The sequence below is a fragment of the Pristis pectinata genome, chromosome 10, assembly GCF_009764475.1.
Source record: "Pristis pectinata isolate sPriPec2 chromosome 10, sPriPec2.1.pri, whole genome shotgun sequence".
In the NCBI taxonomy this organism is placed as follows: Eukaryota; Metazoa; Chordata; class Chondrichthyes; order Rhinopristiformes; family Pristidae; genus Pristis; species Pristis pectinata.
In genome coordinates, this window is record NC_067414.1 from 25667710 (window position 1) to 25681863 (window position 14154).

The following is a 14154-nucleotide window of genomic DNA, read 5'->3' on the forward strand; positions in this document are numbered from 1 at the left end:
TTGATCTGGCAAACCTCCTGGACTCAAATGGCCTCCTCCTATGTCGTGAAGAAATATGAACCAGGCTCTCTGAAGCTGTGAGACAGCAGCACCAACAGGACAAACAGACTTTTATTTAAACGCATTAAATTTAAAGTAAATTGATCAGGTGTGAGGTATATTTTCCAGAATGTCTAGGGACTAAGACGTGGATAAAGCCATAAATAGCTTGACTGGAAGCAGAGGAAAAGGTCAAAGAATAGGTACACCTGTTACTGGTTATGTAGACAAACACAGCACCAACTTTAGCACACCAGGTATTCATCAACACCAAACAAGAGATTATATTTTTGGTACAAGATTACTTAAAAGGGAAATATGAACCAGAAAAATTCATCTTCATTTATATTATGTTTTTGTTTCCCCACCAGTGCTTTCCATTATTGAAAGTGCTGGTTATTTAATAACAAGTCTCAGGAAACTCTGAAGAAAAGAGTTTTGGGCTTTTTTTAAACCTCTCTAATCAATGTGTTTGCTGGAACACAGCATCAAGGAAGAGATACCCGTTACTCCTTCACCAAGGTAACCCTTACCCCATAAAACCCTGACAGCATCAGTAGTGCAGTCCAAACAGGAGGGTATTGCAGGTGAGCCTAACCTTTATTTCCCTTCCAAACAGTCACACACAAGTACTGCTACCTGTGGCTCAGCAGCTTACAATCAGAAATGCATACTCAATAAATTCTTCCTTCTCCTCACCCCTGCTAACTAGACTAACCCAAACACAGAAATAGTGATACAATGGCCTGCTTCTGCATATTTCTGGTGGAATTATTGATATGGTGGAACCTGTCTCATTACAAATATGGTGCCGTGAAACTGGCTAATCTTCCAGTCTCATGGCTGCTTTTGCACATTTGTTCTGCTCATCCATAGAGTCAGTAATCCAACATTAGAAGGTTGAATGTGTGCTGGTATGCAGTGTTGCTAGCAAACTCAGAACTAACAGTAAAAGTTTTTTTTTGATTTTGATTTATTGTCATATTTCTTTATGACACAGACAGAAGCCATTTGGCCCATCAAGTCTGTGCCGGTTCTCCTAACCATTTCCCTGTAACCTATTTTCTTTCACATGCCCATCAATTCCATCCTGAATTCTCCCAGCATCCCTCACCCCCACTATATTAGGGGGAATTTACTGCAACCGATTAACCTACCACCCAGCACATCTTTGAGATGTGGGAGGAAACAGGAGCACGCGGAAAAAACCAAAGTGGTCACAGGGAGAATGTGCAAACTCCGTACAGACAGCTCCGGAGATCAGGATTGAACCTGGCACACTGGAGCTGAGAGGCAGCAGCACAACCTGCTGTGCCATTCTTCTTATTCTCCATGATCAATTGAAAAGTGACAGATTTTACAAGCTATTTGACTTTTGAAAGTTAAGCCGAGTGAACCTTGTGTAGCCCCACACCATTCTGTTGCAATGGCACCATGGATAACAGAAATGAAATGGCAGCTCTTATGCTGCTGCTACTGCCATGGCACTTGTGTTGGGATGTTTAACAAATGTCATAGTTCCATTATTTTTAACTTCATTATTTTGTACAGTTGGGCATTTGTAATCCAGCAGACAAACTGCAGGAACGTAAAATAATGAACAGGAAGAATATTGAGGCAGGTAACAATTTCTTAGAAAAATTCAACACTTCTATTTTAGAAAAGACTTTGGTTAATCTACCTCATTTTGCACCTTATTGTCTGCCTGCACTGCACTTTCTCCGTAATTGTAACACTACATTCTTCATTCTGTTATTGCTTTACCCTTATACTACCTTGATGTACTGATATGATGAAATGATCTGTATGGATGGCATACAAAACAAATTTTCTCACTGTACTTCAGTATATGTGACAATAATAAACCAATTACTAATTAAACATAATGTAGGAATCCTAAAGTCAATCAAATCCTGCAAAAGACTTAAGTTTTTGAGGTGACAATTTGGTGTTCATGGACAAAACGATGAATGGTGTTAGATACATTTTATTTACATCTACAATAATGCATTTACTGATCAGTTATTAAATTGTCCTACCTAATCTTCCTCTGTTCAAGGTGTTGTTGGTACCTGTAGTCAGTCTCTGATCTTGTTCCTGCTGAAGTCGTTGAATCATGTTGTCCAATGGACTGACTTCATGGTTTGCTTGTTGACTTAGAACTTGGTTCAACCCTAAACCAAAAGTGACGAACGCAAAACCAACAAACAAAGCGAAAATAGATACTTTAATTATACAAAATAGCAAGCACTATCACATTCTTTAGTAGAAGGATCATATTTTCCAAAATAAATAACTCTTTGCAAGAGTCTCTATTCTCAATACTTTCATAAATATCAAGTCTTAAGCTGGAACAAAAGCATTTTCTAACTATATATGCAACACTTGAAAATCTTTACACTTTCTATGTTAAATCTAGCAGATACTTATTTCCTTCTACATGTTTACCTTGACAAGGATAATCTGGTCCACATATTTTTAAGTCTCCAGCATGGTTAGTGACATCCCCTAGAGTTGCACCATTACTTGATAATAAAACAAACCACACGGTACAATTTAAATATGAAATGAGCTTTTTCCAAAATATTGGCACCATGACTTCTTGGTGAAAACATTATATTCCAGAGAGTCTGGAAGGAACACTGACATTAACTTAATCACATGAAAGTCTTATTTGCATTCTAAATAAATAATATCAACTATTTCAAATTTGTAATATTGCATTCCAGAAACACTTTCACCTCATTACTAGGGTAAGCCTAGTAATTTCTAGGGTAGGGACATGTTCGGCACAGCTTTGTGGGCTGAAGGGCCTGAATTGTGCTGTAGTTTTTCTATGTTTCTAACTTCCCTTGAAGCACGAGTTTGGTTACCTGTGGCAGAAACACCCATTTGCGGAATGAGTTGATCATCTTTACAGTTCTCCCGGCCAGGTACCAATCTCTGGTATTTTGGTGGATGGGGGTTACCATCCACATCTACCAGGAACGGAGGCGGCATAAGATGTGGTGCTTGTTGTGTCTGCTCATCTAGAACATAGTTGTTGGCATCACGAATTAAGGGTCGATAATCCGTGTGGAAAAACATCTGATCAGAAATCTAGAGCAGGAGATTTCAAAAGGTTTCAGCGTTTCATTTTGAAGGATTTACTAACTTTATTATATCAATTTATTTTATTTTAACCTGAAAGCTACAAAACCTGATGGCTACATATCAGTCTTCTGAAATCTTAACTCAAAAAAAGTGAAGAATATTTTTGCTAAAGAGCCGAATGAATTCCCATTTCTGAAAAGGGGAATTCCAATGACTACAGCAGAGCCTTTTAGTTGTAAGTTTCATCATATACAAACAAAATTTCCTAATTTTTCCCCCACTGCATTTGGAAGGAGGTAAAATAGGCCTATGCTTCAACACAAAAAAGTTAACTTTGTTTCTCTTTTCACTGATGCTGCCTGACCTACTGACTTTTTCATAAGATTATAAGAAAATTAGAGCAGGAGTAGGCTGCTATTTGCCCCCCTCAAGCCTGCCCCACCAATCAATATGATCATAGCCTCATCTGTGCCAGTTCCTTATAACCCTCAATTCCCTGATCATTCAGAAATTTATCTACTTCCTCTTTAAATACCCCAAATGAACCAGACTGAGAATTCCAAAGATACATCATCTGCTGCAAGAAACATTTCCTACAGTTTTAAATGACAGCTCCTGACAGTCCTGTAATCATTCAAAATTCTCCCATTAATGGAAACATCTCATGCCCAACATATTCTGTTTTTCATTCAGATTTCCAGCATCTGCAGCTTTTTGATGACTGATTTCCCTTTTAGCTGGGGTGGGAAAGGGAGCAACTTTACCTTGAGTGTAAAGGACAATTACTCAAAGATTTATGATCAGTTCAGAACATCACAGGCTGAGCCTGGGAGCAGCATGAAGTTCACAGGCAGATGGCATCAGTGAGGGATGGAAGTTTAGAAGAGAAACAATTCACCTACATGCTAACAGATATTAAATGATTGCTTCCTGTTCAAACTAAGAATCACTTGCATTAATGGAAAGATGACTAATTTTGTTTCTTACGCCAAACATCTGTTAACTAATTTTTCTATTAAGGATTGCAGCAGACCATCAGAATAAAACTGTTGTTAGGAATTCTAAAGACATTTTCAGTGTTTTAACAAACAATTGTTTATCAATACCATTTCATCTGATGTTAATGTAGTAAGTCAAGTTATTCTTTGTATTAAACCATATGACATGCAGGAATTTCACACTGTTATGAATTTTAGATGTATACCAAAACTGCTTTTCCTCCTAGACCAGGAGGAGTTGGTACACATTTACTTGGCTAATATACCTTCAATTTACTGACTAAGCTTATGATTCAGTTTACTCCTTCCTCCAAGCAGCTATCTTTGGTTACTCTTCCATCTCCTTTTATAAAACTCGCACATTTTTTCCAGGAGACTTATCTTCTACTTCCCCATGCCTATCCATACTAAACTGGTGACCAGACACCAGTCCCTTTACCAATCGATATTGCCAATAATTTCTCGTCAGGTACTGTTCCCTACCACTGGCGAATCTGCCATCACATCTCTCTCTAAAAACCTTTAACTATTCCCACCTTGCAAACTGCTGCTACATCTACACCCAGCTATTCCTTGTTGTTGACTTCATAATCTGTATCCACTTCTTTGTTTTATCTCTCCAATTATCTATCCTTGACATTTAACAATGATACCATCACCAAAGCGCCCTCTACCAACATCCTGAAGACTATTAACCAGAAATTTAATGAGAATAGCCACATAAATAATTGCAAGTGCAGGTGAGAAGCTGGAAATTCTGTGCAAGCCCTTCCAGCAACTACCGGCAATAAGGGTGTAATGAAATAGAACTGGAATATTCCCTCCCCTCCTCTACAACACCCGTGAATCTTGACATCATCCAGGACAAGGAAGGTTGCTTGGTGCACCAGGACTGTTGTGTGCATCAGCTACAAAATGCACTACAGTTGCTTACCAAACTAGTAAGCTTTACCATCAAGGAGTACAAAGGCAACAAGTGCATTGAAATGCAAACACCTACAGATTCCCCTCCATGTCACACAAAATCCTGGGTTTGGAAGTATATTGCCTGTTTTTCCCTATTGTTGGGCCTAAATTCCCTTCCCTATAGGACTGTGGAAGTAGCTGCATCACAAGAACTGCACCAGTTCGTGAAAGTAACTCACCTCCACCAATTAGGGATGAGCAATAAATACTCCACTTCCAGTGCCAGCATCATCATCTCTGGCATCTACCATGGATCTGCCTCAATATACCCAGATTTCTGCCCTAGTTTCCACCCTCACACTGATGACATTCACCAACACCACTAGCTCAGACTGCTGGATAAGCAAAAAGTTCCTCCAAATACTGGGAAGACCAAAACTATTAGATTCTATCCTTAAAATAAGCTTTGTTCCCAAGCCAGCAATGCGCCTCCCTGTCAGCTTCTGAAATTGAACTAAACTATTCACAATGGAGACACAAGAGACTGCAGACACTGGAATCAAGAGCCACAAACAATCTGCTCGAGGAACTCAGTTGGACGAGCAGCATCTGTAGAGGGGAAAGGAATTGTCAACATTTCCGGTCAAAACCCTGCATTAAGACTTGATGAAAGGTTTTGATCAGAGACCACTGCAATTTCTTTCCTCCCTACAGATGCTGGTTGACTCACTGAGTTCCTCCCACAAATTGTTTGCTGCTGTAAACTATTCACAACCTTGGTGCCTTGTCAGACCCTTTGTTAAGCTTTGGAACACATCCATGGCATTTCCTAAACCACTGATTTCCACCAACAATCAAGAGGGGAAGAGGGGATGCTGACATGCCACAGATGCTACTTGACCTGCTGAGTTCCTCCAGCAGATTGTTTGTCACTCCAGAATCCAGCATCTGCAGTCTCGTGCCTCCACTTATATCCACCCGCTGCCCAACTGTGCCCAAACCTCAGCTCAACCTCATAACCTTTCGTGGAGTTCCCCCAACTTGGAACTCTTGATTGTTATTAAACTTAATTCCCCATTCCTCCATTAGCAGTCATGCCTACAGCTTCCAAGGTTCGATGTTCTGGAATTTCTTCCCCAAACCTCTTCACTTCTTTACTTATCTTTCTTTCCAAAAGAACTCTATCTTAGAACAAGAGTTAAATCTTGGCCTTATTATCTCTCTATGTGGGCTTAATATTGGGTTTTATTTCATACTGCTGTTGCACAGCAGAATGGGACATTTTTGTTAAATTTAAAGGCATTACACAATTATAGGTAGCAGTGAAAACAATGTTTCCACAAAACAAAAAATCTTGACTACCTCAGACATAATAAGGAAAGCAGTTATACAGTCAAACAATACTTAGCATATCCGATTGTAAACAAAGCAACAAAAATCTACATCATAAGTTTACTGTCCGAGACCTTCAATGGTTGTGAGAGGCACTATATAAATACAAGATTTTTTCACAGAAAAATAATAAGTTTCTTCAGATTCTGATGATGATACTAAACCCAAAGATTTTGAGTTCAAGGCTCATCAATACGCTCACGTGTCATAGAAATGCAGACTGTTCGACACATGTGGATAACTTTTTAAAATACTCTTCTGGTCTCCAGCTGTCTGCCCACATAATGAGTCAACAGCAAAGGAGAATTAAACACTTACATAATGAAAATGTCAAACAACAACATAATCCAAGTGCTTTTGCAATGTTGCAGATTCAAAGATTTAGAAAATGTTCATAATTAAAACAAGCATAAGGAATTGATAAGTCAAATTGCTTTTTTTAAAAGAAAGCTTCATACCTTGTCATATTTACTACTAGAGCCAAAACCAAAAATAAGAAGGTGCCCATGGGAATCAGTACATGCAAAATGCTGCCCATCAGGGGAGCACTTGCAATCAAATACAGCTCCATGTCCCTGGCCTTCAATCTGAAACAAAAATATACATGGCATGTAAAAATAGTAATGAGAACAACACACATATATTGTACATGTTGTGGAGAAAGGATAGCTGACTTCACTATCAGCCCCACACACTTACAACACTCATAAATTACCATATTTTGATGGAGAAATAATAATTTAAATTTGAATTAAATACAATATCACCCAAAGAAAGAAATACATTTTTAACCATATCTGCCAAAAATTATGCCACAATTAATCCAAAAGAAGCTAGAGATGAAAACAAAAATCAACAGTAATGGAAAAGAATTTATTTTGTCGTTTAAATATGAAGAGCTAAATTTTATCATGTGGGCTAAAACACAAAACTCTTATGAAATGCATGCCTAAGGCTACTCGTTGAGAAAAGACAGAACAAAACATACAGTATTTTAACTGCATGAATTACACTAATCATCCACACGTGACTTGACTGGCTTTAAATAGAACTGGGATCTCACAATTGCCAAGTTAATGTGCTGACAACAAAATGCGTATTTGCATCTGAAGTGATTATTGGATGGAGGAGGAAGAGAGTAGTTTTCAGAGTTACACAGGTCCAAGCAGCTGCATTCCTTTGTGGGGTTCAGAGTGATCAGCAGGCTACAAAGTAATGATACCAAACTAAAGCAGCATTTTAATTCATAACAAGGTTAGTTTTTTTCCCCAAAAAAATCATCAAAATGCATGCTGCTTAATCATTTATGACCCAGGTTTCAAGTGAAAGTACCAGTGGAGAAGAAAGCAGAAAAGCAAGATCAGGCTTCTGATTCAATTTTTTTTAAATAGTCTACAATTAATCCCTTTAATGAAGAATGTTGCAATATTCTACGTTGGCTCAAAATATTAGGCAGTACCATTTTGAACCTAACCACCTCTGAAACTGTTGACAAACGCTCTCTCTATCTGATTGCAATAACCTGGCCTGCATGCAGTGGGTACACTCTGCTAACCTTTTGTAGCTGGGAGTCAGGCATCAAGACAAAGCAAGGACTCAAGTAGCATAGTCCCAAGGCTAGAGCCCAGAATGTCCTGACAGCCTTTGATCAAAGGCAAAGCTGTGGGTGGAGCTTTTGCTGTGTCAAATCCTGCAAGGCTTTGCTTCTGACATCAAAGTAATCAAAGACATTAAAACCTCTAAAGATGCAAATTTACAAAGTAATAAGAATTATAAAAATGCATTGAAAGATTTACAAATCAGTAGAAACTTAAAGCTGAAGTGAAATAATTTAAAAACACTAGCCTAGGTATTGGATCAAGCAATCCTATTCCTTTCTAGTGCTGTGAAATTGACTTCAACTGGAGATTATGTCAATAATAATTTTCAGATAAAATTGCAATGGTCACAAGATTGGACTAGGTGTTTCTGGTCACGATACATGTTAGCACACCAGACATCTTCCCAGCAAAAGATCCACACCTTATGCCAATAATCATGGTACACCACCAATATAAGGCCACACCGATATAATGTGGAACATAAAGCTCCATACAATGATCATCATGGAAGTCTTAGAAAAACGAGAAGTTTGTCGTGTTGTGTTATTATTTCATTCAAAATTTAAAGAGCCATGCCTCTCACATCAGGAGACCTGAAAAATTTGCTTCAAAAAAGACTGCACCAAAATATGCAAAGGTCCACAGAATGTGATAAAATTTAAAGCAAGTATTCTTTTTAGAAAAGTATTTTGCTGCTAAGCTTCTCATTCATTGAGTGCCTCATTGGTGACCTGCGCATTCTTCTCCAAGTCGCACACTATCCTGGCGTGGAAATAAATCAGCTAATATTACCAGCCTCATCTCCCAATAATTCTGCTTTTATTGTTACTCTGGTATAGTTGAAGTCAGCAGAGAAGCCAAAGACTAATTGCAATCACAACTCTCCTGAAAGTATCACTCTGGATTGAAGAAAACCTGTTTTTGTTTTATGTAAATGATCTCAAAATTTTGTGCTGATCCACAATAAAATAATAAAATTTCAACATTTGAGGTTCATTGGTGCTGATTGGGGGGGGGGGGGGGGGGGAGCGGGGGGTGGTTAATCAATATGGGATAGCTCTGTTTAAACATTATTTGTTTAGGCATTACTCACAAGTCAAGTTTATGAATGTGTGACTAGCTATTGTGCAAGAACCAGACCAGGATTTGTTATTATCCTGCACAATCATACAGCCTAGACATGAAAAGGAGTTCCCATATAGAAGACCTGGAATATGCACTAAACCATTAAAGGCAACACTTTCAGAAGAACAAAGTAGGATAAAGGATTTGCTTTTTACTGCAGCCTTTTTTTTTGTTATTTCTGCCTGATGTGCAATAATCTGTCAAGTGAATAACTGCATTCTATTTTGCATATGTAATTAGTGATCATCCCTTAATGGTTTTTATTTTAAAAATAATGATATTTTGCACAGCATTCCTGATGTATTTTATTATATCCACCATAGACAATTAAACTCCTCAGCATGATATTTCTAATAATATCATTAAGGCAACAAGGTTTCAGCTCATTGGAATATTCCAAGGAACTTTCATCTCTACCACTTACAAGAAAATGTTACACACAACAATGGGATTAATTAGCAATGGAATGGGTTAAATTCATATTTATATTAAATTCAGAAAACAAATTTTTGTACCATATTGAAATATGATCGAATTTTCACTCCTCTTACTAGGTCCCAAACTATCACATTGCCATCATGTCCTGCAGAGAAGAGAACTCTGGGATCAAAGGGGTGTGGTTCAAGTACAAACACTTCATCTTCATGCCCCTGCAACAATATAAATGTTGAATTTTTAAACAATCAATAATACAGGAAGATTTTCATTATCACAAAAAAAATTAATGTTAAATGTTTCAATTAAATTCTCACTCACTCTGCTAAACTCCAGAAGATATAAACTTAGTGGGTCCAACCTTTTATGGTTGGCCAAAGGGCTTACTACCATCCTGTCTGGTTTAATAACTATGACTCATAAGACAACTTATGGCATTAATCTAGTAAACCTTCCACACATTAACATCCACCTTTAGCGAGACCACAGTGCTCCAAATGTGTACTTAACAATGCCCTATTGGGCATATTCTCCCTACTTAATTGCTGAGCAATAAATGAGAACAATCTGTTAAATTTCCAAATTCCCTGCTGTATCTGCATCCTAGTCTTTTAGAATCCATGCTCTAGGACACAAGTTCCCTCTGCTTCTCAGAACCCTGCAATCTCTCAACAGTGATATATTATGCATCTTTTTTATTTTTCTTGCAAAATGAATAATTTTCATATATTACAAAACTCAGCAACCATACTTTCAGTCCTTTCATCCAAGTCACTTACATAAGTTATAACAAGTTGAGACCCCAGTTCCAAATTCTATGGCACATCACTTGTTTCATCTTGCCAATCAGAAAGGACTCATTTATGCCTACTCTCTTATTCCTGATATGCCCATCTTCTGTCCATGTCACTACATTATCTCCAACACCATGAGCTTTTATTTTCCATGTATGATTATCAAACCCCCTTTGGAACTCCAAATACAGTGCATCCATTGGTTCTCCTTTTCCTTAGCATATTACTTCTTCAAAGAACTCCAATTAATAGGTCAAACGCAACTTCCCTTTCAGAAATCCATGTCAACCTTGTCTGATTACCTTGAACTTTTCTTAGTGCCTCTCCAAATCATCTTTAATGATAGCTTCTAACATTTTACCAGTTACCACTTGTTAAGCTGGTTATGCTGTCGTATTCTGTTTTCTGTCTCAATCTCTTTTTGAAAAATGAACAATATTTGCTAACCTAATGGAACCTTCCCCAAATCTAGGGAATTTTGGGAAAACTGAAACCAATGCATGAACTATCTTAGTAGCCACTCCCTTTGAGACCTCAAGGTAAAGTCCATCAGGATCCAGAAACAAGTCAGCCTGCAAATCCAACAAATTGCTTAGTACCATATTCTTGGAGACTGTAGTTTACCCGACTTCCTCTCTCTTTTCCAATTCAATCTACAGCTATCTCTGGGATGTTATTCGCATCCGCTAACTTGAAAGCCAACGCAAATTACCTGATTAATTCACCTGCCATCTCCTTGCTTTCCATTATTAATTCCCCTGACTCAATTTCTGTAGGACTAATGCTCACCTTGTTAACTCCTTTTTAAGTATCTACAGAAACCTCAATAGAATGTTAATGTTCCAGGTTGAAGACCTTTTACCAAAGGTGAACGACATGTTCCATTGTTGCCCTCCTTTTCCTTATTTGCATACTGTCCTTCAAGAGACATGTCTGATAGATGTGCAGTCACCTTCCATATATGTGATGAAGATGCCCAGCCACCCAAACCCATCTTTGAAGTCAAGACTACCCAAGTGCTTTGAATCTGCCAATGTTAATATCAAATGTGGGTAAGCTAGAAGAATAAAAATTGCAGACAACTATGAGAATTGAAAAATGAAAAGATTAGCAAGCTAAGAGAATAACAAAGAAAACAAAGGTCAAGAGGAAACCAAAAAGAATAATATGAAAGGAAATAGTGTGATAGGACCACAGAGAACAATAATAATTGAAATTCTTTCACAGAAAATGAAAATAGGCTTGTAGGAACATCTAAAGTGGTTATGAATGAGAAATGACTGAAGATCATAAGCTTTGAAAAAGTTTCCCCTGCACAACAAAGAGCTTTATGTCATGGATAAGACAAGGGTATTCTTCATCCTCCAACGTGTACTGACATTTTCTAATAATGTTCTCGATTATCTAATTTGAAATGAATAATGCAGTTTCTTACCATTAAAACATGTATGAGCTGACCAGTGCAAGAGTTCCAAACCTTTAATGTTAGGTTATTGACAGCTGTAATAACAGTGCTGTCATGCCGATCCCACGCCACCATGGTTACTTTTAGTTTGTTCACTTTGTCTTCCAAACCCTGTGGATTATACCTATAAAAGAACAAAATCATTTATATTACAAAAACATAAAAACTTCAAAATAAATCTCATTTATTCTGCACCTCTATGTCCAAGAAATAGCTCAAAAGTGATTCACATAGTACGTGAACAAGATATTACAAACAATAATGTTGGTATGGATATAGGAGAATGCAAAGAGAATTTCCTCAGACTGTGTAGATGATGGTGAAGCAATGAAACACAACAGGAACAAAGAAGGATACACCAGCATTTCAGCCTTTCCTTGATAGAGAATCAGAACGTTAGTTTCAATTATAAGCTCAACCCTAACAAGGAACTCAAGTCCACAACTTATTGACCAGAGGCAAGAATGTTTCCTAATGCAGCAAACAGGCATAGTTATAGATTGTTAAATATATCACATTCCTTAAATGGATTAATACTGACTTTCAATGTCTCCCCCACTCTCATTAGTAAATTTCAGATTAAAGTAGTATCAATCCATAGGATTTATGATTTAGGAGATGAGAAAATATTTGTTCATCTTCCTTACACTTAAGTTCCAAGTTGGATTCCAACACTTGACAATAAATATTAATAAATCAGTCATTAAATCTATCATATTTATTCTCAGTTACAAGTGACTAAAAAACTAGCAATCACATTTCTGAATTGTATGGTGAACGTGTAGCAAACTGCCAACAGAAATTATAAAATGGGTCAAAGCACAGAACCTTCAGAATGTGTGAAAAATAACTAACATTCATCTACAATACATTATTGAATAAACTGTTCACTTGTGTTTTCACAAATTATTTATATACACACACATTCCGTAATTAAGTGCACTAATGGTGCATCTCCATTATTCTAAGAGGCATATAAATTTAGGATGTTGCCTTGGCATCACGGTGCCACATAAATGGGCCATATTTATTAATACAATAATGTCAAAAGCACTTTCTTCTCTCCCCTCTCTCTCTCTCACATAAAGACCTCTAGAGCCTATGGAGCTGCAGTTACCTTATAACCCATCACTACAGTATCCATTTAGCAGCAATTGCTGAGACCCAGAAGCAAACACAATGGCAAATAAGAAATTTTGCCCAACATTACAAGAGTTTCTCTTCACCCTCTATGTCTTAAATATATTTGCACAAGGAATAACTTATTTGCATAAGAACCCTATGATGAAGTTGTGGCTCAGTTCCGGAGTTAATTGTGTCTGGGTCATTAGAAAATGGAAATGGAACAGTTTCAGCATGACTACAGTCTTTGATTCACATCAACAACACTGTAGTGTAGTGGTTAGTGTAATGTTATTACAACTCCAGCTACCCGGGTTCAATTCCCACCGCTGTCTGTAAGGAGTTTGTACGTTCTCCACGTGTCTGCGTGGCTTTCCTCCAGGTGCTACAGTTTCCTCCCATATTCCAAAGATGTATGAGTTAGGAGCTGTGGGCATGCTATGTTGGTGCCAGAAGAGTGGTGACACTTGCGGGCTGCCCCCAGAACACTCTACGCAAAAGACGCATTTCACTGTGTGTTTCGATGTACATGTGACTAATAAAGATACCTTATCTTATCAACAATTTTCATTTATATACAACCTTTAGTCTGTTAAAATTTGGCAAGTGTCTTCACAAGATCATTATCAATCAAAATTTGACTGAGTTACAGGAGGAGATACCAGGCCAAAAGCAGTAAGATTTATGGGGTAGCATTGGGGATGGGAGCTGGGCAGACAAGGTAGTTAAAGGGTGGCAGTTTTATGGGGCAACCACTGAACTTCAAATGAAGTTCACAGGAGGTGAAGGCACAGCTACTACAAATGAACTGATTAAAACCAAGGACGTACAAGAGGCCAGAATGGGGGAAGAACCAAGAAGTTGCAAAAGCAGCAATTTAAAGATGAACAATTTGAAAACAGAGGCACGGCAAGATTGGAAGCCAAATTGAGTCAGTTACCACAGGTGTAATGGAGATAGTGTTTCAAATAGCTTTCAGAGAATTGTTTTTAGAAAGCGTAAGCTGATGGGCAAATAGAGTGACATTTGTCAGGGAAGGATATCAATGCAAAGGTAGGAAAGTCGAGATGCAGTACAGATCAGATGACCAAGTTTAACAGGAGAGCAGGTTCAAAAGGGCTGCACAGCTCTTAGACCCACTCAACCAGATCTGGCAGGTAGGCATCATTGCCAGCATGCCCAAC

At 37.9% G+C, this 14154-nt stretch overlaps 1 protein-coding gene across 2 annotated transcripts in view; it reads right to left on the reverse strand.

Moving 5' to 3' along the window:
• The window catches only part of phip (pleckstrin homology domain interacting protein), a 158443-nt gene that overhangs the window by 53606 nt on the left and 90683 nt on the right, over positions 1–14154 (reverse strand). For both annotated transcript variants that reach the window (XM_052024448.1, XM_052024446.1), the window contains exons 14-18: positions 11819–11972; positions 9670–9804; positions 6887–7015; positions 2913–3138; positions 2079–2213 (exon numbers count right to left, since the gene is read on the reverse strand). In XM_052024448.1, the coding sequence (XP_051880408.1) occupies positions 2079–2213; positions 2913–3138; positions 6887–7015; positions 9670–9804; positions 11819–11972 (779 nt within the window). The remainder of the gene's footprint in view (positions 1–2078; positions 2214–2912; positions 3139–6886; positions 7016–9669; positions 9805–11818; positions 11973–14154) is intronic.